The sequence below is a fragment of the Nannospalax galili genome, unplaced genomic scaffold, assembly GCF_000622305.1.
Source record: "Nannospalax galili isolate Female #2095 unplaced genomic scaffold, S.galili_v1.0 scaffold751, whole genome shotgun sequence".
Lineage (NCBI taxonomy): Eukaryota > Metazoa > Chordata > Mammalia > Rodentia > Spalacidae > Nannospalax > Nannospalax galili.
This window is the reverse complement of record NW_008331125.1, coordinates 3,468,837-3,491,379: the sequence shown is the minus strand read 5'-3', so window position 1 is coordinate 3,491,379 and position 22,543 is coordinate 3,468,837. Positions and strand designations below refer to the sequence as shown.

General features: G+C 38.0%; 1 protein-coding gene and 1 non-coding gene across 6 annotated transcripts in view; both read left to right on the top strand.

The window, feature by feature from the left end:
• Kif2a (kinesin family member 2A) overlaps positions 1-22,543 on the top strand; it is a 66,074-nt gene that overhangs the window by 12,162 nt on the left and 31,369 nt on the right. For all 5 annotated transcript variants that reach the window (XM_029557889.1, XM_029557883.1, XM_008856336.3 and 2 more), the window contains exons 2-4: positions 18,331-18,425; positions 18,868-18,987; positions 22,238-22,298. In XM_029557889.1, coding sequence (XP_029413749.1) covers positions 18,331-18,425; positions 18,868-18,987; positions 22,238-22,298 — 276 coding nt within the window. The remainder of the gene's footprint in view (positions 1-18,330; positions 18,426-18,867; positions 18,988-22,237; positions 22,299-22,543) is intronic.
• LOC115068213 lies at positions 21,782-21,862 on the top strand. The gene has a single exon (XR_003847586.1). It is a non-coding gene; the product is annotated as a small nucleolar RNA U2-19 (small nucleolar RNA).

Here is a 22,543-nt window from a genome sequence, read left to right as displayed (position 1 = left end):
TGGTTTTTTGGGTGGTTAGTGTTAAGCCTATAATTTGCTGTGATGCACTAAAAAGAAGTGAATACAATGATTTACCTATTATACGAAATGAAGAATATTGAAGGTCCCAGTTAGTGAACTTAGTCTGGCAATTAATCACAGGCAGCTCTTTGATAATATACTATTATTGGTCAAAACTTGTTTGTACTGTTAGAATAAAGAAATTGACTGGTCTGAGATGGTCCTAGTAGAGAGTATATGGAGAAGGGGAGCATATGTTCTGTCATGAGAGGATGCTTACTAGGTGTGCAGTGGATATTGACCGAAAAATATGCTAGATTACAACAACTTGATAGATCAGTTTGGGGCCCTGTCTAGATTCAATGATCTTCATTTTTATAAACCTGTTGTTTGAAATTGTTTGGGGATTGTGTATGGATTGCTTGTGCTTAGTTTGTCAATTATACCTGATACTGAAAGTTGACTGTATCACGGCCCTAACTGGTGTTTTCTTTATATGTTCTTTGGATTGTTATTTTATTATGAGTGAGACATTGCTTTTAATCATATATACTGTTATGTTTTTCTTTTTTTTTAAAGTTACTTGTTTATTTTTATTTGTACAAGTGTTTTGATTGCCAGTATGTTTGCTAGTATGTGTGTAGTGCCCTCAAAGGCTGGAAGAGGGTGACAGAGACACCAGGTGGGTGCTGGGAATTGAACCCAGGTCCTCTGAAAGAAAAGCAAGTGCTCTTAATCCCTGAGCTGTCTCTCCAGCCTCCCCTTGTCTTTAATTTTTATTTTATGTATATGAGCATTTTGCCTCCATGTAAGTGTGCCACGTTTGTGTTGCCCATAGGGACCAGAAGATGGTGTCAGATCCCCTGGAACTGGAGTTAGCTGTTAGCTGCCATGTGGGTGCTGAGAACTGAACCAGATCCTCTGCAAGAGCAGCCAGTGCTTTTAACTGCTGAGCCATCTCTCCAACCCATACTCTTTTATCTTTTTTAAGAGCCATTATTTAATTTAAAATAAATAGCATTTAAGATGGGTGTGGTGGCACACACCTGTAATCCCAGCATTCTAGAGGCAGAGGCAAGCAGATCTCTGTGAGTTTGATGCCAGCTTATTTTACATAGTGAGTTCCAGGCCAACCAGGGCTATATAATTAGATCCTGTTATTTCTCATCACTTCTGTTTATCCTCTTGCCCAACTCTTGAGGCCTAGTTGTACCTCCCTTGATTCTGTTTCACTCTGAACTTCACGTCTTATCCTGAGGTTTAACTGTTCAAGTACTATCTTTTCACCTTTTTCTGTCCCAACTGCTGTAACTTTAGTTAGGCTAGTAGCCTTATCTGTTCTGACAGTTTTCCCATAGGTGTCTCCACCTTTGGTTTAGGCTTTGGTTCTCAGTAGTCTGAGCAATCTGACCTGCCTCTCCAGCATTCTTGCCACTTCTTTGGAAGCACAAGGTTCTCCAGTCAGTGCTGAACTTCTTTGGAAGCTCTACTTCCTCCTACTTGACTCACTGCGTTTCTCCTTTTGCTTTTGTTAAATATCCCATTCTTTTAATTTCTACATTATGCTAACTCCAAAGCTGCTTTTTAATTTTTTTTATTTTTATTTTGTGTGTATGAGTGCTTTGCCTGCATGTATGTAAGTGCACCTGTGTCGAGCAGTGTCTGAGGAGGTCAGAAAGCATTGGATTCCCGTGGAACTGGAGTTACAGATGGTTGTTAACTATCATGTAGGTGCTAGGTACTGAACCTAGGTCCTCTGTGCTCCTAACCTCTGAGCCATCTCTCCAGCTTCTAGCTCTCTTTTTTTTGGGGGGGGGGGTTCTTTTTGAGACAGGGTCTCCCTACAGTAAACCAGGCTGGCCTTGAACTCACAGAGATCCTCCTGCCTCTGCCTCCCAAGTGCTCTGTGCCAGTTTTGACATTCTCAAAATACTGATTTGTGTTGTTCACCTCAAGGCATCAAGAGTATGTCATGACCAAGTGCCTGTTATTGCTCTTAGTGTACACTTTAAATTTTCCTTGTAAATGTAATTACCTATCTTTAACAGCAATATAGTCCTATGATTAATTATGAAGTTTCAGATTTTATGTACACATATTGAAAATTCTTCAGTCTGTGCCCCAGTCATTCTTCCTTCCAATGGACAATGTTGCCAACTTGCTGTTTATTATTTATCTCTTTCAAGAAAATGTATATTTGTGTATGTATACAAGTACAGATAGGTGTAAATATACCTCCCTATAGATAATATATTGCATACAATGGTTAAAATAAAACTTCAGTTTTTTGAGACAAGATTTTACTCTGTAGCCCAGGCTAGCCTGGAACTTGCAGTTATCCTCTGTCTCAGTTTCACCCAGTGCTGGCATTGTGTGTGTGAGCCTCCCCTCTATCCCCCTCACATGTGGAACCTTTGAGCACTTAGTCTCATTCTTTCTCATGATTGCATTTTATTAGTGCCTAACTATACCAAAGTTTATTTAACTGATAGTCTATTGATACTTATATTTTTACCTAATCTGCAATTACTATATGGGGTGCAGAGTGTGCACATGCCATGGCATGCATGTACATGGAGGTCAGAAGTCAGTTCTGTCCTACCATGTGGGTCCTGAGGTTGAAACTCAGGTTGTCAGTCTTGACTGCAAGTGTTTTACCTGCTGAGCCATCTTGCTGGCCCCTTCTTTTGTTGTTATTGAAGTAGAATTACTGAGTTAGAGAAGTGCTTATTTTCAGTTTGCTAAAATTTGCCTATTTGATTCCATAGAGCATGAATTTACCTGTCTCTAAAAATGCCCTGTTATACCCTTGATTGAACTTTGACTTTGAGGCATTGCTCCTACTTTGGCTCTTACTGGGACCAGAATCTGATGACAGTTAACCTCTTCTCTCCACCCCCCAATACTTCCTTCACTTTTATGACTGCTTTCATTTTTCTCTGGCAACTTGTAGATCACCTTTTTTACTATTGTTCTATTCAAAGAGCCCATTTAACATTTCTTTTCTAATCTTCCCTCTTAGTGAATATTTAACGCCACAGATATCTGTGCATCTGTTTATGCGTTGTGACCTTTTCGGATGCCATAAGCTATTTTAATATTTGATGTCTTCCCCTCCTAAGAACCAATTTTTTCCTCCTTAGGACATTATCTTCCTTCTGAGAAATTATGATATGTATGTTGACAAGTTTTTCTCTTTAGCTGGCCTACCCCCAGAATATCAGACAATCTACTTGATATCTCTGCTAGTTACCTCAAACTTGGTATGTATAAAATCAAACTCAATAACTTGATGTTAGCTTTTCTGTTCATGCTCAGCTTCTGTGATTTCACTCTTTTGTGTATATCTTTTGCTCTTGCTCTGCTGAATTTTATATTACGTATTTTACTCCAATGATACAAGACCTTAAAGGAATGATCAGTTCTCATAACTCAAATTGGCCAGATGTTGAAAGTAGAAATTTGAGTTGCCAGTTGTGGTGGCACATGTCTTTAATCCCAGCACTTGAGAGGCAGGCAGATCTCTGTGAGTTCAAGGCCAGCCTGGTCTACATAGTGAGTTTTAGACCAGCTGGAGCTACAGGGAGACCCTGTCTCAAAAAGACCGAGAGAGAGAGAGAGAGAGAACGAACTCTGAGACAACTCAATCCCAGGCTTCCATTGGTAGAGTGTAGCAGTGATTATGAAACAAATTACTGGAGGGAGGAGTGACTTTATAGTGACAGTTGAAACATACTATTTGAGATTCCCCATCTTGTGTTAGGATGTGTTTTAAGCACAAGAGAAGACACCTCTGTGTGCCAAAGCTTGTGTGGAATTCCTTTTGAGTAAATAAGATTTTAAGCCAGGGAACAATTAGATAACATTGTTCAATATATCCAGGGGGACATCTGTAAAAGGCAGGTCTTCAGAAATTAGAGCTATCAGCAGAATGTTGTTTAGCAACAGCAGTATTTCTAGAGAACATATCTTTTATTCTTTAACAAAGACATATTTTGGATATTCTATGACACGAGGAAATGCACATATGAAGTTGTCCTTTAAAGTTCCTAAGCTGAGATGTATTTAATTAATAAACCTTAGTAAACTACATTAAGTGTGAGATTTAAAGTTTTTTATGTGTATGTTAGCCAAGCATGGTGGTACAATCCCTGGAGGCAGAGGCAGGTGAATCTCAATGAGCTCAATTCCAGTCTGGTCTACATTGTGAGTTCTAGGCCACCTGGGGCTACAGAGCAACCCTGTCTCAAAACAACAACAAAAATTTTTTTATGTATGTGTAATGTGTGTATGGAGGCATTCATGCCACAGTGTGCATGTAGAGGTCAGAGGACAATTTCTCAAGTCAATTCTATATGTCACCTTTAATGTGGGTTCTGGGGATAGAACTCAAGATCAGGTTTGTGCAGCAAGAGCCTTTATGTACTGAGCCATCTTACCAGCCCATGAAGTGAATATTTTAGGGCTTTAAAAAAAAATAATTTTATGAGAATTTCATACATGCATATAAGGTGTTTTGATCAAATCCATGCCCATTCCCTCACCTCCAGCGCCTCCCATATCTCCTTTAGGGCTTTTTTTTTTTTTTAAAGAGATTTTTCACTGTTTTGGCTTTAATCATAATCCTAGACTGTGAATTTAGACTTTGTTTTTATAGTCTCTTTACAGTTGATTTTGGATAGTTTTTAAATCTTCCCTTATCTCAACTCCAAATATGAAAAATATTAGGAAATTATAGTGATGTAATACTTCTTAATTGCATTATAGCCCCATTATACTTTTTATTACCTTACATAGATTCAGAATGGAGATTTGTAAAAGACTGTACAATTAATTCTTCCAAATGGTCTTTCTACCCACGTTGTTGGTATACAGTGTGGTTCAGTCATCCCAAAACAACAAACATAATCCCCCCCCCCAATAGATCTGGTTTCCCTGTCATACCAGAGAAACTGAGCGATACGGTCTTTATATCCTTTTTCAAAACAACGGACTAATGATGAGGAAGATTTTTTAAAATGTAATTTGTATACAGTATGAGTAAAAGTGTGTCCCGTATTTAAGCTGTCTTTTCTTCATGAAAATCTAAGCTGTAGCATTTCCCTTTTTCCTCCAGAGTCAGAATTCCAGCTTTATATTTAAGGTCTAACATTAAATATGTTAAAGCTTTTAAATTTGGTTACAACAGCAATATCTTAAGTGTGATGAGCCAAACAAAATAGAAAAGTCTCTGTTTGGCAAAATCCCATTCTCTAGGGATTTGCTAAATAGCAACAGTACAGTTACCACTGTGGTTTGAAGCATTGTTTATGTCCTGTGATGGCGCCTTGTTCCAGCAAAGCTCTTGAAGGTGTAATGCTTACACATAGTCCTGATAAAGATTGTCTTCATTAGTGCTTAAATTAGCTGGCAGATTTGGATATCAGTTTGAGAGCTTGTCTTCTGCTGCAGCTGCCTACTCATCTGTACCTATATAATCCTGGACAAGTCATCAGATTCCTTTCTATCCTTTTACTTGTCAGAAGCATATAGGAAGAGACCTGTGTTTACTGTTAGAATAATAAACACCTTTGAGGTAGATGATAAAAAAAAACCAAGATATAATACATGACTATTATTGTGTAGTTAACAATGTCTTCCATTTAAAAAAAAATAATGCTTTTTGTAGTATCCTTACTATGCCTAGTCCTTTGTTTTAAAACTATTTCGGGGGCTGGAGAGATGGCTCAGCAGTTAAGAGCACTGACTGCTCTTGCAGAGGACCCAGGTTTGATTCCCAGCACCCACATGGCGGCTACAAACTGTCCTTGACTCCAGTTCCAGGGGAGTCCAAAGCTCTCTTCTGACTTCTGCAGCATTGCACAACACGGGTGTACTCACATACATGCAGGCAATACACTCATACACATAAAATAAAAATAATAAATAAAAAAAATTTTTTGAACTATTTCGTAAATGGCTGGACATGGTGGTACATGCCTTTAATCCCAGCACTTGGGAGGCAGAGGCAGGTAGATCTCTGAGTTTAAGGTCAGCCTGGTCTACATAGTGAGTTCCAATCCAACTGTGGCTATAGGGAGACTCTGTGTCAAAACATAAAAACTTTGGTAATCTTTATTTTTTCAACTTTTCCCCATTATATACTTAATGATATTGAATTATTATATTGAAGTTTATTAGAGATGGACTATTTTCATGTTCATGAAGAAACATGCTTTTAGAATCCTTTGAAAAAAGTTTTAAAAAAAATTTTTTAAACCTGGGTCTCCCTGTGGCCTCACCCAGGTCTGGAATTCACTATGTAGACTAGACTGGCATTAATCTCACAGAGATATTTCTGCCTCTGCCTCCTGAGTGCTGTGATTAAAGGCATGCACCACCACATCTGTCTCAGATTTTATCTATTTTTTTAAAGACAATCTTGAAATGTATCCTTAGACAAAAAATGTTAATGAGTATAACATGCTTTGCTATGATCTGCTTGAAAAGATGCACTCGGATTTTTGAATTTACATTCTTCACTGGCACATGGTTTTTATAACTGAATATAAACTTGAATTAGAATCACTATCTCATCCAGTATAAGAAGCCAGACATGGTAGTACATGCTTGTAATCACCACACTTAGGAGGCCGTGGCAGGAGGATTTCATGTTCTACCTGTGCTGTGTAGCAAAAGACAATGAGGAAGTTGTCTTAATTACTTTTCTGTTGCTGTGATAAAACACCGTGACCAAAGGAACTTAAAGAAGGAAGAGTTTGTTTAGTCTACAGTTCTGAAGGGGCCAGAGTCCATCATGGGGGGGAGACGTGGCGGCAGAGGTGGCTGGAGGAGGAGCAGAGAGCAGCGTGACTCAAGATCCTGCAAGGATTACAAATTCTAAAAGCCTACCCACAGTGACCTGCTTCCTCCAGCATGGCCACACCTTCTAAGACCACCTAAATCAGCACCTTCAAGTGGGGACAAAATGTTCAAAGTCTTGGAGCCTGTGGGGGACAGTCACCACAGAAGTGAAAAGGAAAGGGAAAGGCAGAGATAATTAAGATAACTCTTGATGAGTAACCTCGTACAAAGTGACAAAAAATTTGAGGTTAGTTTGTTCTAAGATAAATTTATCAGCATTCTCCTATGGACTGGCTTTGAAGACAGTACTTTCAGAAAGCTGTTTACTTCAAGTAAGCATGTGTATTGTTCTCACCCTATGGAAGCAACATTATTATTCCAAGCACTTGATCTGAATGTGTAATCAAAATTAGTTTTATAATAAAATTTACTTTGTTCTGAGAATGGATATTTATGCATGCTTTTCCTCTTATCCTGCCTGAGGTACAGGATAGACCTAGGTTTTATTAGCTTATTTTTGAATGTCTGTGTAAAAACTTTGCAAATTATGTAGTCATTTTGATTGAAAATTGAGGGACTTACTAATGATTTTATCAAGAATGGATACTTTATTGTTTTTAGTGCGCGCGTGTGTGTGCGTGCGTGCGTGCGTGTGTGTGTGTGTGTGTGTGTCTGTCTGTCTGTCTGTCTGTATGTGTTTATGTGCATATGAGTGCAGGTGCCTGTGGAGGCCAATCATTGGATCCCTTGGAGCTGGAGTTAGAAAACAGTCATGAGCTACCTTATGTGGGTGCTGGGAGCCAAACTTGGGTCCTCTGGAAGAGCAGTAAGTGCTCTTAACCACTGAGCCACCTCTCCAGCCCTAAACTACAGAACTTTAAGAAAAACAAACTTGCCACATTGATTTCCTGTGTGGGGGTGTGGGGGTGTGTGTGTATGCACACACATGCCTGCATGCATGTGCTCTTGTGGAGGTTAGAGGACAACTTGTGGGAGTCACTTCTCATTCAACCATGTGTGTTCTACAGATCTAACTCAGGTCGTCTCACCAGTCCAAGAACTTTACATTTAAATTTATTGGCACACAAGGTGTATTTTTGTATTAGGTTTTTATTATATGATACGTATGTAGATCACCAGTGACTTATTTTTCTTCAGAGTATATGTACAATTTTAAGTTCTGTTTTAAAATTACAAATCATTACATTATGCCATTTTTTAAAATTATCATACATACCTCAAATAAAATTGCTAGATTATAACAACTCTAAAGGGTTTGGAAATCACCATTATTAACAATTTTATAATTCAAGTTTTATCTTACTAATAATTTATCAATTTTTACATACTGAAAAATTTATCTATTATTTAAATATTAAAAATGTTAATGGAGAGATGACTTGAGAGCACTGGGTGCTCTTGCAGAAGACCCTGGTTTGATTCCTAGAACCCACATGGTGGCTAACCACTGTCCAAAACTCCAGTTCCAGAGGATCCAACACCCTCTCTGACCTCTACTCATACACACAAAACTAAAATAACACATTTTAAATGTTAATAAAGTGACAGAAAATTTCATAGAAACATCTCAAGAAGTACTGATAAAATAGTGTTCAGTTTTTAGATTTGTCATTTGTACACAGAAGTATACTGCAACCCTATAATCTTAATAATTACACACAAAAACATTGAGTTTGTAATCATAGGTATCTGAGAAACAGCTGCAACGTTTTTAAAAACTCTGAATCTGAAAGGAATTGATTTTTTTTGTTTGTCATGTTCTAACATTTTTTAAAAAATAAAACATACTTGTTAGATATTAAATATTCTGAGTTTTAAATATTTGCAATGAAATTTTTTAGTATTCTTGGTTGGTTTATTTTGGGTCATGTCTCCTTCATTTGCAACCAAATTATGCTTTATATGCTAGACAAGGTTTATGCTAGCCTAATTGGTTGCTGGCATTTCTTAGCCTCACAGCTGCTGCAAATTCAGCGTGAACTAGGAAGCATACAGTAGGGTCCTGTTTTCAGAGACCAAAAGGCGATTGTCAGTGTGTGAAATTTGTTTTTGGCAGCTCAGTACATATATGAACTTTTGCAGATTAAATACTGCTACCAGTCGTAAGTAACCATATTAATTTTTAAAATTAGAGTCCTAGTCAGGTGTGGTGACCCAAGCCTTTAATCCCAGCACTGGGGAGGCAGAAGTAGGCGGATCTCTGTGAGTTCAAGGCCAGCCTGGTCTACATAGTAAGTTCTAGGACAGCTGGGGCTACAGGGAAACTCTGTTTCAAAAAGACAAAAAAAAGTCCTGAAATAGGGAATTCATGTATTGTTATTCAGTGGGGCAAAGGTGACTTGGAGTATATATTCTTTTCCTCACTGCTGTTTGTGGTTTTCTTTTTAGAAAAATCATTTGTTTTAATATTTATCAACAGATATTTAGGGTTGAACTCTGAACTATTTCTTCCTTAATTTTACTGTAACAAAAAGTTGACCATTAGTGTAAAGATTTCTAAATGGACTAAACTTAAAATGACTTTGAAATAAAGAGTATGATTCCAGAATCTTTTATTATATTTTTTTATTTAGTAAATCATTTTTATAAGCTATCTTGGCCTCAAAACTTGTGGTGAAATTTACTTTTCTATTAGGTTGAACCATATGAAGTAGCCCTTTTTTTTAGGTTTAATACTTGAATTTTGGGCCAGGCAGATGACTCAGTCCATGTAAGCATAAAGACTGGAGTTCCACTCCAAAAATCCATGAAAAACAAAAAACTGGGCACAGTGGCACTCATGATGATGATAATGACAGGATACCTGCAAGTTCTTTGCAACTGATATAATAACGGTAGGATCAGGACTAAGGAAAAGAGGAGGGACTGAGGCGATAACTCTGCTGGTAAAATGCTTGCTATGCAATCACAAAGACATGAGTTAAACCCTTAGCACCTATGTAAAAAGCTGGACATGGTATGTGCTTGTAATCCCAGCACTTGGGAGGCAGGGACAAGCAGATCTCTGGGGCTTCCTGGCCTAGCCTAGTAGATGAGCCCCAGGTCTCAGTGAGAAACCGTCTCAAAAACAAGGTAGATGCCTCCTCAGGAATAACCCTTTGATACTTGGCCTTTTTTCTTTCTGTTTTTTCTTTCTTTCTTTCTTTCTTTTCTTTCTTTCTTTCCTTTTTAATGAATATGTATACACATATGACTGACAATCTGCAAATTATATTGGCACAGTTTTTCTCATGCACTGGTTTAAAGTGTTTTGGCAATTACAAATACAAATCTTTTCCTAGATAAAATCTGACTTAAAAGCCTAACTTTGGGGGCTGCAGAGATGGTTCAGTGGTTAAGAGCACTGACTGCTTTTGCAGAGGACCCAGGTTCGATTGCCAGCACCCATGTGGCGGCTACAAACCGTCGTTAACTCCAGTTCCAGGGGAATCCAAAATCCTCTTCTGACCTCCGCAGCATTGTACAACACGGGTGCACTCACATACATGCAGGCAATACATTCATACACACAAAAATAATGATAATTTTTTTTTAAAAGCCTAACTTTGGCCTGGCATGGTGGCTCATGCCTTTAGTCCCAGCACTTGGGAAGCAGAGGCAGGCTCTGAGTTCGAGGCCAGCCTGGTCTACAAAGTGAGTTCCAGGCCAGCTGGAGCTACAAGGAGACCCTGTCTCAAAAAGACGAGGAAAAAAAAAAAAAAAACCCACCTTTGAGAGATGAGTTTGAATACTAAAAACCAGGAGACATGCTATTGGAAAGGATGGCTACAAGCATACCATCTCTACAATTTGCTTGAACTTCTTCAAGCTCTCCTTTTTTATTTTTTTTAACTTTATCCTTAGCAGATGATATTTTCTGCAGGTAGATTGGAATAAAACTAAAAACCTTTCAAAGTTTTTAGAGTTTTAAAGTTTTGGAGCTATATGTTACACAGATTATGAATTTATATAATAATGAAAACTTGAAAGTTTTGAAATCTGACTTCTGTTTTCTATGAACATGGCTTAAAAATGGATAAGGACTTCCGGTCAGAAACAGAATGATAATGTTCATTTATTGGCATCCATCCACACCTGACACATATGTGAAAGCCAAAAAGACAGAACTAAGTCAAAGACAGGCTGTCTATCACATTGAACAGAAGTGGTTTAGAGATACTAGGTAGGTGAGGCTGAAGCAGACCATGAATGGTGGCAAAAGTTTGGCTTCCATAGGATGATGAGAGTGGGCTGGGAGAGGGATTTGCAGAAAGTTCCAAGACAGGTTCACCAAAGACAGGGAATTCACAGACCTCTAAATAAGATGCTGGCTGGGCATGGGGTCATGCCTAATCCCAGGACTTTGGACCAGCCAGTGCCACATAACAAGACCTTGTTTTTAAATTGATTGATTGATTGATTGATTGATTGATTGATTGATTGATTGAGATTGCTGCAGATTTGCTTCCCCTAGCTGGGTTTATAGAATTTTTTTCCCCAGGGCAAGGCACTTTGAAGTGGAAAAATCAAGGTGTTCCGCTCCTGTGCATAGGGAAAGTCATACATCAGTTATTTGTGACTTTGTTCTATTTGGTCAGGTGTCATACCTTTAGAACTCATTAACAGGATACCTAAAGAACTCATTTATTGAGAATTTGAAAAGTATCAATAGATATTCATGAGTCAACCAGTCATTAGGAAAATTTGAACAGTAACAAAAATACTGCATATAAGAACTTATAAGATGCTGCTAAAGCAGTTCTTGAATAGAAATATGTAACTTTAATTGCTATGAGAAAAAAAAGAATGAGCTAAGCATTCATTTTAAAATATAATGGGGAGGTAGAAGCAGGTGAATCTTTTAAGGCCAGCCTGGGCTACATAGCAAGTTCCAGGCCAATTAGGGCTACATAGTAAGACCTAAAAAGCTAAGATCATCAGAGAAACTCTTTAGAATAAGGCAGGAAGGGACCATTTTCCAGCAGTCAACAAGACCCATTAGTTTAGCAAAGCTCATAAGACAGTATACTTTGGATTCGGAGATGAGGAAATAGACTTGTGCATATATGTTTCAACTATGACAGTATTGTTGCAGTAGAGGAAGAAAGGACTTTCCAGGAAATGGTGCTGAGCAATTATGTTTTCACAGGGGTGGGAGAGGAAATTGTGTTACCATGCACAATAAGTAAACACCAAGGGTGAACTATGTAAATATGGAAGGGTTTGTTTCATGTTTGAAGAAAATAAGAAACTGTCTTAAGTGATCTGTCTGAGAAAGAATTTTATGCAAATAGAAAAGTTTGTTTCAGAGACATGTTTGGCAAAAAATGAAAGCTTCCAGTTGCCTGGTCAAGTGGCAGCAAACAGACACCTTTATTTTGGCCTGTGTCATTTCCTTTACAGTTTTGTGTTAGCTGCTGTGTCCAGCTGGTTTTAACTCTGCTAACTTGTGTTTTAAAGCATTGGCATTTGGAATTATGGAGGTTTTCAATGTCAGAACCTGCTTGTGCTGAGTGTCTTGATTTTCTTTTTTCTCTCATTGCCAGGCTGTATAGGCTGTCTTTCGAGATTGATGTCTCTGAAATTGTGATCTATAATGTTAATACTAAATAGTTTGCTTTACATTTTTGTCAATTTTCAGTATAGTTCGTTACTCTAGAAAGTTGGAATATACTGATAGGTACCCAACAGTAGAAATAATTTTGTTGGTTGGTTTTTCTTTTCTTTTGGAATGTACATATTTTACCCCATTTTCAGTATTGTGCCAATTGTGATCAGTTATTTTCAACTCCTACCATAGCATCTCCATTTCCTGCTGCTGGGATGGTTCTTTTTTGGTTTTTTATTTTGTTTTGTTTTGAGACAAGGTCTTGCTGTTATAGCTCAGACTAACATGAACCTTGCTCTGTAGGCCAGGCTTGGCTAAAACTTGTAGCAATCCTCTTCCGTGTTTTTAGAGTGTCACTATGCCTGGCCTGCAGGAGTTTATCTTTAGGATAGTCTGATATTCAAGCCCATTTTCCTTGGGTTCAGATATTTCCTTTCTTCCTGTTTATGAAATAATGTCAATGCCGTTCCCAAGACTTTCATTGATGTAATCTTCCCATCCCCATTAATGATTATTTTGTGAGATTACTAAGGATGGTGGGGGTGAGGGTAGCTGCTGGGTCTCAGCCCTGCTGTTCATATTTGATAGAGCAGTGATAACTCCTCCCAAACTCTGATGGGGACTAGGTTTGCCCCAACATGAGTTCTCCTGGCTGTCTTGGGACTACTCAACATTTTTACTTCTAGTTAAACCCATTTTCTCTTTTTCTCATATCCTCTTACAACATGTGGTTGTACTGCTTCGACATCTCTAAGAAAGAACTCATCCTTCCATTTCAGGGAGTACAATTTAACTGATAGCCTGCATTTGTTAGTAGCTCTGGAATCATTATCATTAGGTCGGAGTACTTTGGTTTCCTGAGAAATCTCTACCCAGTGACAGAGCGTGGCAGAAGTAGTGGGGCTAACCACAGCTGTTTCGGAGCTACACCAAGGTCTGTAGCTTTCCCTCTTTGATGTTGCATCCTGTCAGTAGTATACCTTGACTTCATGAATGTAAGGTCTGCATGATTGCCTGAAGGTTTTTCATGCCCAGTCTTCCTCCACCTTTTATCTTACACAGTAAATCTCTGGTACGCTTATCTTAACATCTCTTTTTCAGAGGATTCATCCATTACATACCACTCTGGTTATTTATCTAATTCCTCTGTAAATCACATTTGATATGAAGTTTTTGTTGTTGTTATTATTATTATTACATTGTGTGTAAAAAGCTTGTAGGAGTTGTCTCCTTCCACTATATGAGTCCTGGGAATGGAACAACATGGGTCATCAGGCTTGGCTAGTGCCTTAACCCACTGAGCCATCTCACTGGCCCCTGTAATGAAGAGTTCTCTTTTTAAGCTTCTTGATTTTGATTCGTCCTGGTATTTTATAGTGAACTGTCTCATTCTATCCCAGGTCTCTGCTTCTTCTGCAGTGTCCACTTATCTCAGTAAATGGCGCATTTACTCAGTTGCATTCATGTCTTTGTCTTTGACATATCAGTCCTTCACCCATCTTTTTTTAGGTGAGGGAGGGTAGTATCTGAGATAGGATCAGTTAAAAGAGGACAAGTCATTCTAGTAAGGAATAAATGATCCCTTATGTTATAAGGGATCAGATTCTGTAGAGCTTTTTTTGTTTGTTTGTTTTAAATAATAAGTCATTAAAAGACTATTGACTGGGTTTGACTCCCAGCACTTGGGAGACAGCAGCAGTCAAATCTTGATGAGTTGGAGGCCAACCAGGACTACATATATAACAAGAGCCAGTCTTTTTTTTTTTTTTTTTTTTCAAAAAAAAAAAAATTGAAGACTATCAAACACTTTGGCCTTTACTCAGGATGGGGTGTGTCTTAGTTACCTTCTATTGCTATGAGAAAAACACTGACCAAAATCAACTTGGGTAGGAAAGGGTTTGTTTGGCTTACAGCATAGTTCATCATCAATGGAAGCCAAAGCAGGAACTCAGGACAGGAACCTGGAGCACAGACCATGGAACAGTGCTAGCTTACTCCCCTCGCCTGTGCTTGGCCAGCTTTCTTATACAATACAGGACCACCTGCCCAGGGGTGGCACCACCTACAGTGGGCTGAGCCCTCCCACATCACTCAGCAATTAAGAAAATGCCCCTACAGACATGGTCACAGGCCAATCCAATGGAGTAAATTCCTCAGTTGAGATTCCCTCTACCCAGGTGGGTCAAGTTGACAACTAAAGCTATCTAGAACAAGGTACTATTGGAAGATTTTAAGATGTAATATAATGTGACTTGGTGGAGTTTTGTGTGAATGTTTGTGTGGTCTTTGGCACACAGGCCAGAGGAGAGTGTCAGATGTCCTGCTCTAACATTCTCCACTTTATTCCCTTGAGACAAGGTCTTTCTTTGAACTTTGGAGACCAACAAATCTGTCTCTGCCTAACCCCACCCCCATCTGTACCCCCTGCCCCCGCTCTAGGTTTATAGCCATGCAACCATACCTAGCTTTTTGCATGGGTTTATGGGGATTTGAATTCAGGTCCTCATGCTTGTGTAGTGGTGCTTTTACCACTGAATCATCCCCCATCCCTCATGGATTGTGAGTCTTTGTTTAAGTTCTGTGTTTAAGGCCTCTGTAGCCTTGACTAGTCTGGAAGTCATGATGTAGCCCAGGCTGGTCTCAGACTTGAATTGATCCTCCTGCCTCTGCCTCCCTAGTGCTGGTATTACAGATATGTGCTACATACTCAACTGCAATTTAGTTTTTCACCAGAAATATTCAGGTTATGTGTGAAGAACAGAATGAAGGCCAGAATGGTTGGCAACAGAGAGGCTAGTTTGGAGAATATTGTAGTGGTACAAGAGGTACAGACATAGATGTCCCTGTTTTTGATAGCTTCATAGATGTATGTAACAAGTTTTGGTCATTTTCTTTTTTTTTTAATATTTTTATTTTATGTCTATGAGTGTATTGCCTGTATGTACATAAGTGCACCCATGTCATGCAATGCCCACAGAGGACAGAAGAGGCTGTCAGATCCCCTGAACTGGAGTTACAGTTGTTAGCAGTCATGTGGGTGCTGGGATTCGAACCCAGGTCTTCTGCAAGAACAGCCAGTGTTCTTAACCACTGAGCCATCTCTCCAGCCTGGAGTTTTGGTCATTTTCACACACACCTCCCACTACTGTCTCCTTCATCCCCCTCTGCTGTTGAACCACTCTTGCCAACAAGCCCCCTCCTACTTTCATGTCTGGGGGGGTGGGGGTTACTCAAAAGACATAGATACCTTGTACCAAGCAGATTTGGTAGTGTGTAAAGAAAGAAACATCTGAATTCAAAACGGGTTAGTAAAAAAAGTTTAAGATTGATAATGCTTAACATTGGAGATAGAGAGGGGTAAGACCTTGCTGTTGGAAATGTAAGCGGGAGGCAATCTGTATATAACTGCTCTTTCTTGTTGTTGCTTATTTTATTATTTATGTATATGCCTGTGTGCGTGTACGTGTGTGTGTGTGTGCGTGCGCGCCTTTGGTAGTCCTCATATCCCCTGGAGCTGGGGTTGTCAAAATAGCAAGTGCTTTGAACTGTAGTCATCTCTCCAGCCCTTAATTACTCTTAATAAAAGGAATATTTAAATCCTGATGCATGCTGTCTATGTAATTGTTAAAATTAGTAGCCAGTTAATAGCTAAGGAAAAGCAACATATATATACTGCCATGGAAATAGCATCTCTGTATGTAGTTTTTTTCTGTTTGTTCTTAAAAATGGGGTGGGGGTTGGGAATTTACCTCAGTGGTAGAGCACTTGCCTAGCAAGTGCAAGGCCCTCCGTTTGGTCCTCAGATCAAAAACAAAACAAACAACAAAAAAAACCAGATGTGGTAGTACATGCCTGTCGTCCCAGCATCCAAGAAATAGAGGTTAGGGGATCAGAAGTTTAAGGTCATTCTCAACTACATGAGTTCAAAGGAACCTTTTTCTTTTTTTTTTTTTAATTTTTTTTAAATGTGTATGAGTGTATTGCCTACATGTATGTGAGTGCACCCGTATCGTGTGGAGGTCAGAAGAGGGCTTCGGATTCCCCTGGAACTGGTGTTAAGGATGGTTCGTAGCCACCATGTGGGCAAAAAAAACAAAACAAAGCAAAAAGTAGTACCAATATATCAATTGCTAGTACTTAATACTCTCAGTATTTGAATTATTTACTTATTTCGAGACGGTCTCTTAGCCCAGGCTATACTCAAACACGTATGTAGTTGAGGATAATCTTGAACTCTTGACTTCTTGCTTCTACATTTCAAATGTTGGGATTATAGGTATGCACCATTGTGCCTAAAACAAAGCAAAAAGTAGTACCAATATATCAATTGCTAGTACTTAATACTCTCAGTATTTGAATTATTTACTTATTTCGAGACGGTCTCTTAGCCCAGGCTATACTCAAACACGTATGTAGTTGAGGATAATCTTGAACTCTTGACTTCTTGCTTCTACATTTCAAATGTTGGGATTATAGGTATGCACCATTGTGCCTAGCTAATATGTGAATTTTTGTAAGATGTCTGCAAATTTTTATATGGCCCACCTAGAAAAGGTAGTGACTAATAATTTATTTACTTAATTTTTATTTTATGTGTATAAGTGTTTTGCCTGCATGTATGTAAGTGCATCACATGCATTCAGTGCTGGGGAGGCTAGGAAGAGGGTTTTGGATCCCCTGGAACTGTAGTTGCAGATGGTTATTAGCCACCGTGTGGGTGCTGGGAATTGAACCCAGGTCCTCTACAAGAACAAGCATCCTCTTTAACTGCTGAGCCATCTTTCTAGCCCCTTGACAGTAATTTTTGCAATGCCTATATTTTCTTCAATAATACTTATCTTGCATAGTATTACATTATTAACAGTCTTGTATATATTTGTTATAGAGATTTAAATGCTGTGAGTTATCCTAAAGTAAATTGTAAATGCCCTAGAGTTTCATTTAAGAAATAAACATGAAAATTTCATATATGTTCAGCATTTTATTAGGTAGATTGTATAAATGTGTAAAGTAGTTTTTATTCTTGACTATAGTCAAATAGATGGAGACATGAAATAAGTGATAAATACATGAGAAACCTGTTTGTCTGATTCTAGGAATTTTTCCTAAGGAAATAATTGGCAAACATGTAGTTATATATTATAATGTTCATGGCAGTGTTTATAATAGTGAAAATTTACATATAATCTAAGAGACCACCATAAATCACAATCAGAATAGTATGCAATGATTTCAAATACTTAACTCTGTAGTTATTATAGGTAAGACCCACAGTGCATTAGGAGAGGGGAAAACAAACATGTTTAAGCATTCTGTCTAATGTCCTCTCTATAGATGGCAAGAGTAGAACCAGGAGAAAAAGAAAGAAGCGTATTCGATTGGATAAGCAACGTACAGAAGACGACATTGAGATTAAGGACTCTTCATTTTTTCTCTATTCAGAGATAATTTCTTCAGTTTGACTAGTATACCATTTAAAGTGATTTTTACATAAACAGTATTTTATGTTAGCATAGTATAACACAGAACCTTATCAATCTTTGTTTTATGTACCCCAGAGTCAGTTTGGAATCATAGCAAGGTAACTTCCTAATCATTGGAACTGTTCAATGGCATCAAGTTTTAGACATTTGTGTCACTGTATGACCATTATCAGGGAAATATTTGTTCTTCTCTAATACCTTGAATTCCTGGACTTGATTTTATAGACCCCATGGGCAAAGTTCATCCTCTAATTTTGAGAGTGTGGTAATCCACAAAGTCAGGTGTACTTATATGTGCATATATGAGTGTATGTGTATGCAAATGATAAAATTGTATTTGTGTTTAAGAATGCTGTAATTCATTGTTTTTAAAATGTATGTTTTATTCCCACTTAGGCCGAATACACCAAGCAATGGTAACATCTTTAAATGAAGATAATGAAAGTGTAACTGTCGAATGGATAGAAAATGGAGATACAAAGGGCAAAGAGGTATGACTGCCAGCTTAAATATAATTTCTAGTCAAGATTCTGAGTGTAAAACAAAATTAGGAAACTATCATTTTGTATGGTGCATATACTCTGTATCATTCCTTGAAAAAATTTTGAAATGATTAAAAAACTTCACTCATCTCAAAAAGACCAAAAAAAAAATACTCAAAGGAGAATCTTCCTTTTCATAGGTCTTACGTGATTGTACTTATCAAGTTGTTCATTCACCAGCTCACAGAATTTCTAAGCTGCTATTTGTAACAATTGTGTAGTTTGGGTGGTAGCAATTCTTAAAATACAGTAGAAATTGTATGGATTATTGTTCTAAAGAGTCTAGTTTGCAGAGTATGATATACTTTAGGTTGAAATCATTTAAGAGTCATTTGCTTTATAAATTTATTTAAAAAAAAAAAACCTCTCAAGGTTCACACTTTTTAAACAGATTGACTTGGAAAGCATCTTTTCACTTAACCCGGACCTTGTACCTGATGAAGAGATTGAACCCAGTCCAGAAATACCTCCACCTTCAACATCCTCCTCCAAAGTAAACAAAATTGTAAAGGTTAGTGATAAAAATTTAGACCAGAGGGGGGTGTGTGTGTCCTGATTCAAAATTGGTAGGGTGTGAAGAATATGTGGAGTATATGTTCTTGAGTATTGATTTGTTTTTTAAAAGTTCTTTCCACTGTTTGTATCCATGTGTTTACACACATACCTTGATGAGTCCAGGTTGTCCAGCTGACAATTAATGATAATCATTAAATAAAATCATAGAAATTCCTTTCCTAGTTAGGAGGGGTTTTTTGTGAGAATAACTTAGGAAATATGAAACAGAACTATTTTCCTATTTCGTTGAGTGAATGCATATGACTGACAATAGCTGTTTATTACAAATAATATTCTAGTAATCTTTTGAAATTGTAATTCTGCTATGTATGTGAATATGAGAAATGGTAAGAGATAATTTAACTACATGTATATTATTGGTGAGGAGCAACTTTAAAGCAATGTTATATCCCCCTAGCAGCTTTATCTCTACAAAAGTTAAAGGCCTAGTGTTTTTATTGGTTTGGGTTTTTTTTAAATTTTTCATGTATATGAGCATTTTGCCTGCATGTGTATAAGTATACCACATGCATGTGCTGCCCATAGAGGTCAGAAGAGGGTGTCAGATCCTCCTGCAACTGGAGTTACAGATGGTTGTTAGCCTTCATATTATGGCATCTGCCCACCTTTTTAAAGAAATCACAAGTCATTTTACAAAGAAGCTGTCATATTTTGTATCACCATTAAGTCCTGTCTGAGCGTTGTGGTTCCTCTGAATCTTCATCTGCAAATGTAGTATTATAGACAACATCGCAAAGTGCTCTACTTTGTAAACTGTGTATGTGAACATAGTCACAGTATGTGAACTTCACTGGCATCTGCAAATGTAGTATCATAGACAGTATTGCAAAGTGGCTCTGCTTTGTAAATTCTGTATGTGAATATCAGTTCATACAACTTTAGTGTAGTGAGAATCACTGCTTAGAGATCCTTAGTGTGAATGAATTGTTTCCATATATAACTTCAAAGCCTTAATGGGTTGGCAGTTTTATCTACCCCTTCCCTAGCCCATGCTGAGATCAAGCCCACATATTTTCTGTTGCCCTGACATTCTACCACTGGGTTACATCCTCAGGCCTGTCTTGGTGTGCTGTTACCAACCTTTGCTTTGCATTAGAATCACTTGGCAAAATTTTTAAAATACTGATTTCTGGACCCCCTTCCTAGAGATACCACTATCCAAAAACAACCTAATCTGATGAAAATTTGCAACAGGCTCAAGTGTAACTGAATTATTTGTTTTGCTTTTTTTTAAAAAAGTGAATCCAGTGAAGTCTTAGTAACTAAATAATAGGATCAAAAGTTTGTTGCCTTAATCTATGTAGTGTCCAAGTTTTTGAAACTCTTAATGAAACCTTTTTAGTATAGTTGGCAGTGTTTTGTAATACTTTTGATATTTCACTTTAACAGAGGGGCTCTACTTAATTCTGTCCAGAGTTAATACTGTTAATTACCTCCTGAGATCCAAAGATAGAACATCCTACTAACCCCCAATCAAATTGAAAGTGCTCCAAAATCTGAAATTTTAAAGTACTTGTTTGTGTGTGTGTGTGTGTGTGTGTGTGTGTGTGTGTGCGCGCACACGCGCTACTCATGGGAGTTCAAAGAACAGCTTTCAGGGGTTAGTTCTCACCTCCTGCCTCAAGCAGGGTCCTTGTTCTGCTGTACTATGTACTCCAAACTAGCTCTGTGAGCTTCCAGGCAATTCTTCGGTCTCTGCGTCCCATCTCACTGCAGGAGTACTTGGATTACAGATGTGCTCCATCACATCTATTTTTTTGTGTAATCCAGGCATTGAACTCACATTGTCAGACTTATGCAGCAAGCACCTTTACCCACTGAACCACCTTGTCAGTCCCAAAATTCAAAATTTTTGAGACCCAACATCAGACCACAAGTGGGAAATTCCATACAAGACCTCATGTGATGAGTTGCAGTCAGAATGAGGTACATCAAAAAATAATACATAAAATTAGGCCAGGCATGGTTGTACACACCTCTAATCCTAGCACTTGGGCAGCAGAGGCAGACGGATCTCTTAAATTTAAGGCCAGCCAGGGCTATCTACTGAGACCCTGTCTCAAAAAGCTGAACTACAAATATATATAAAATTCAGGGGGTTGGGTACATGGCTAAGTGTGTAAGAGCACTTGCATCAAAAGCACAAGGACTTGAATTTAAATCTCCAGCACCTTGTAATAAACAAAGCAGGGGTGATGGGTTGTGTACACACCTGTAACCACAGCTCTGGGAGACAGAGACCAGAGGATCACTGGGGCTTGCTCAGACAGTCTAGTTCCAGGGTCAGTGAGAGACCCTGTTTTAAGGGAATAAGGAGATGATGACAACAGAATACCCATTGTATTTTTCTGGGCTCTGCACACCCCCACACGTGTGAATCTACCACACATGCATACACAATGATCTTGAGCCTATGTATATTTAAGGTATGTATGAACCATAGATGAATTTGCATTTAAACTTAGGTACCTTTCCCAAAATAATTAATTTAGACACAAGTGTGTGCGCACACGTGCATGTGATTAGATATTATTTAGATATTTCTAAACATGAAGAAATTTGAAACACGTCTGTTCATAAGCATTTCAGATAAGAGATATTCAGCCTGTACCTAGGTTTGGTAAGACAATGCTATATTGTAGTTATTTACCCTCACTTTACCGCAGTTTCTCATCTAAGAAATGGCAGTAGCAATAATACTTTCTCTGAGATCTGCTCTCATGGAAGTGGATCTATGATGAAAATAGCCAAATCTGAGCATCAGCAGACCTTCCATTCTGCTTTGATGCATGATTGCTATCGTTCTGAGAAGCAAAACTACAAAATAATTTGAAACATTGTGTCTAGGTGTGTGTGTGTGTGTGTGTGTGTGTGTGTGTGTGTGTGTTCATGTGATCATTTCTGAGCAAAGTACTACTGAACTTTGTTTATATGAAGGTTTTTACACTTGACCTGAGCTCAGAATTAAGAAAATAAAAAGTACTTCGTAGGGTTATATAAAAGCTAAATGAACAGGAACCTGAATGTTGATACGGTACTCACTTATTTGATTATTTGTAGTTTTTCTCCATTTACCTTCATTTTACCATTGCCTGTCTGCTTTCATTTAATTAAAAGAAGTTAAGACAGGGATATATGTGAGGAATAAAGAGAAAAAATAGAATGAACATAATTTTCTTCCATAGAATCGACGGACTGTGGCATCATCTATTAAGAATGACCCTCCTCCTCCAAGAGATAATAGAGGTAAAGCAAAACTTTGTCCTTAGTCTTGCCTTTCGACCTTTCTAGTATGGCCTTATTGAGGCATATCAAAAGTAAATATTACTCTTGATATTATTTGTTTAAACTTTACATGGCTAATTTTAAGATTGATATTTTCCTAATTTCCTAATAGAACAATGGCAGTAGTAATATTTCTTTAATTTAAAAAATATAAGCCAGGCATGGTGAGGCATGCCTGTAATTCCAGCACTAGGAATGCAGAGCCA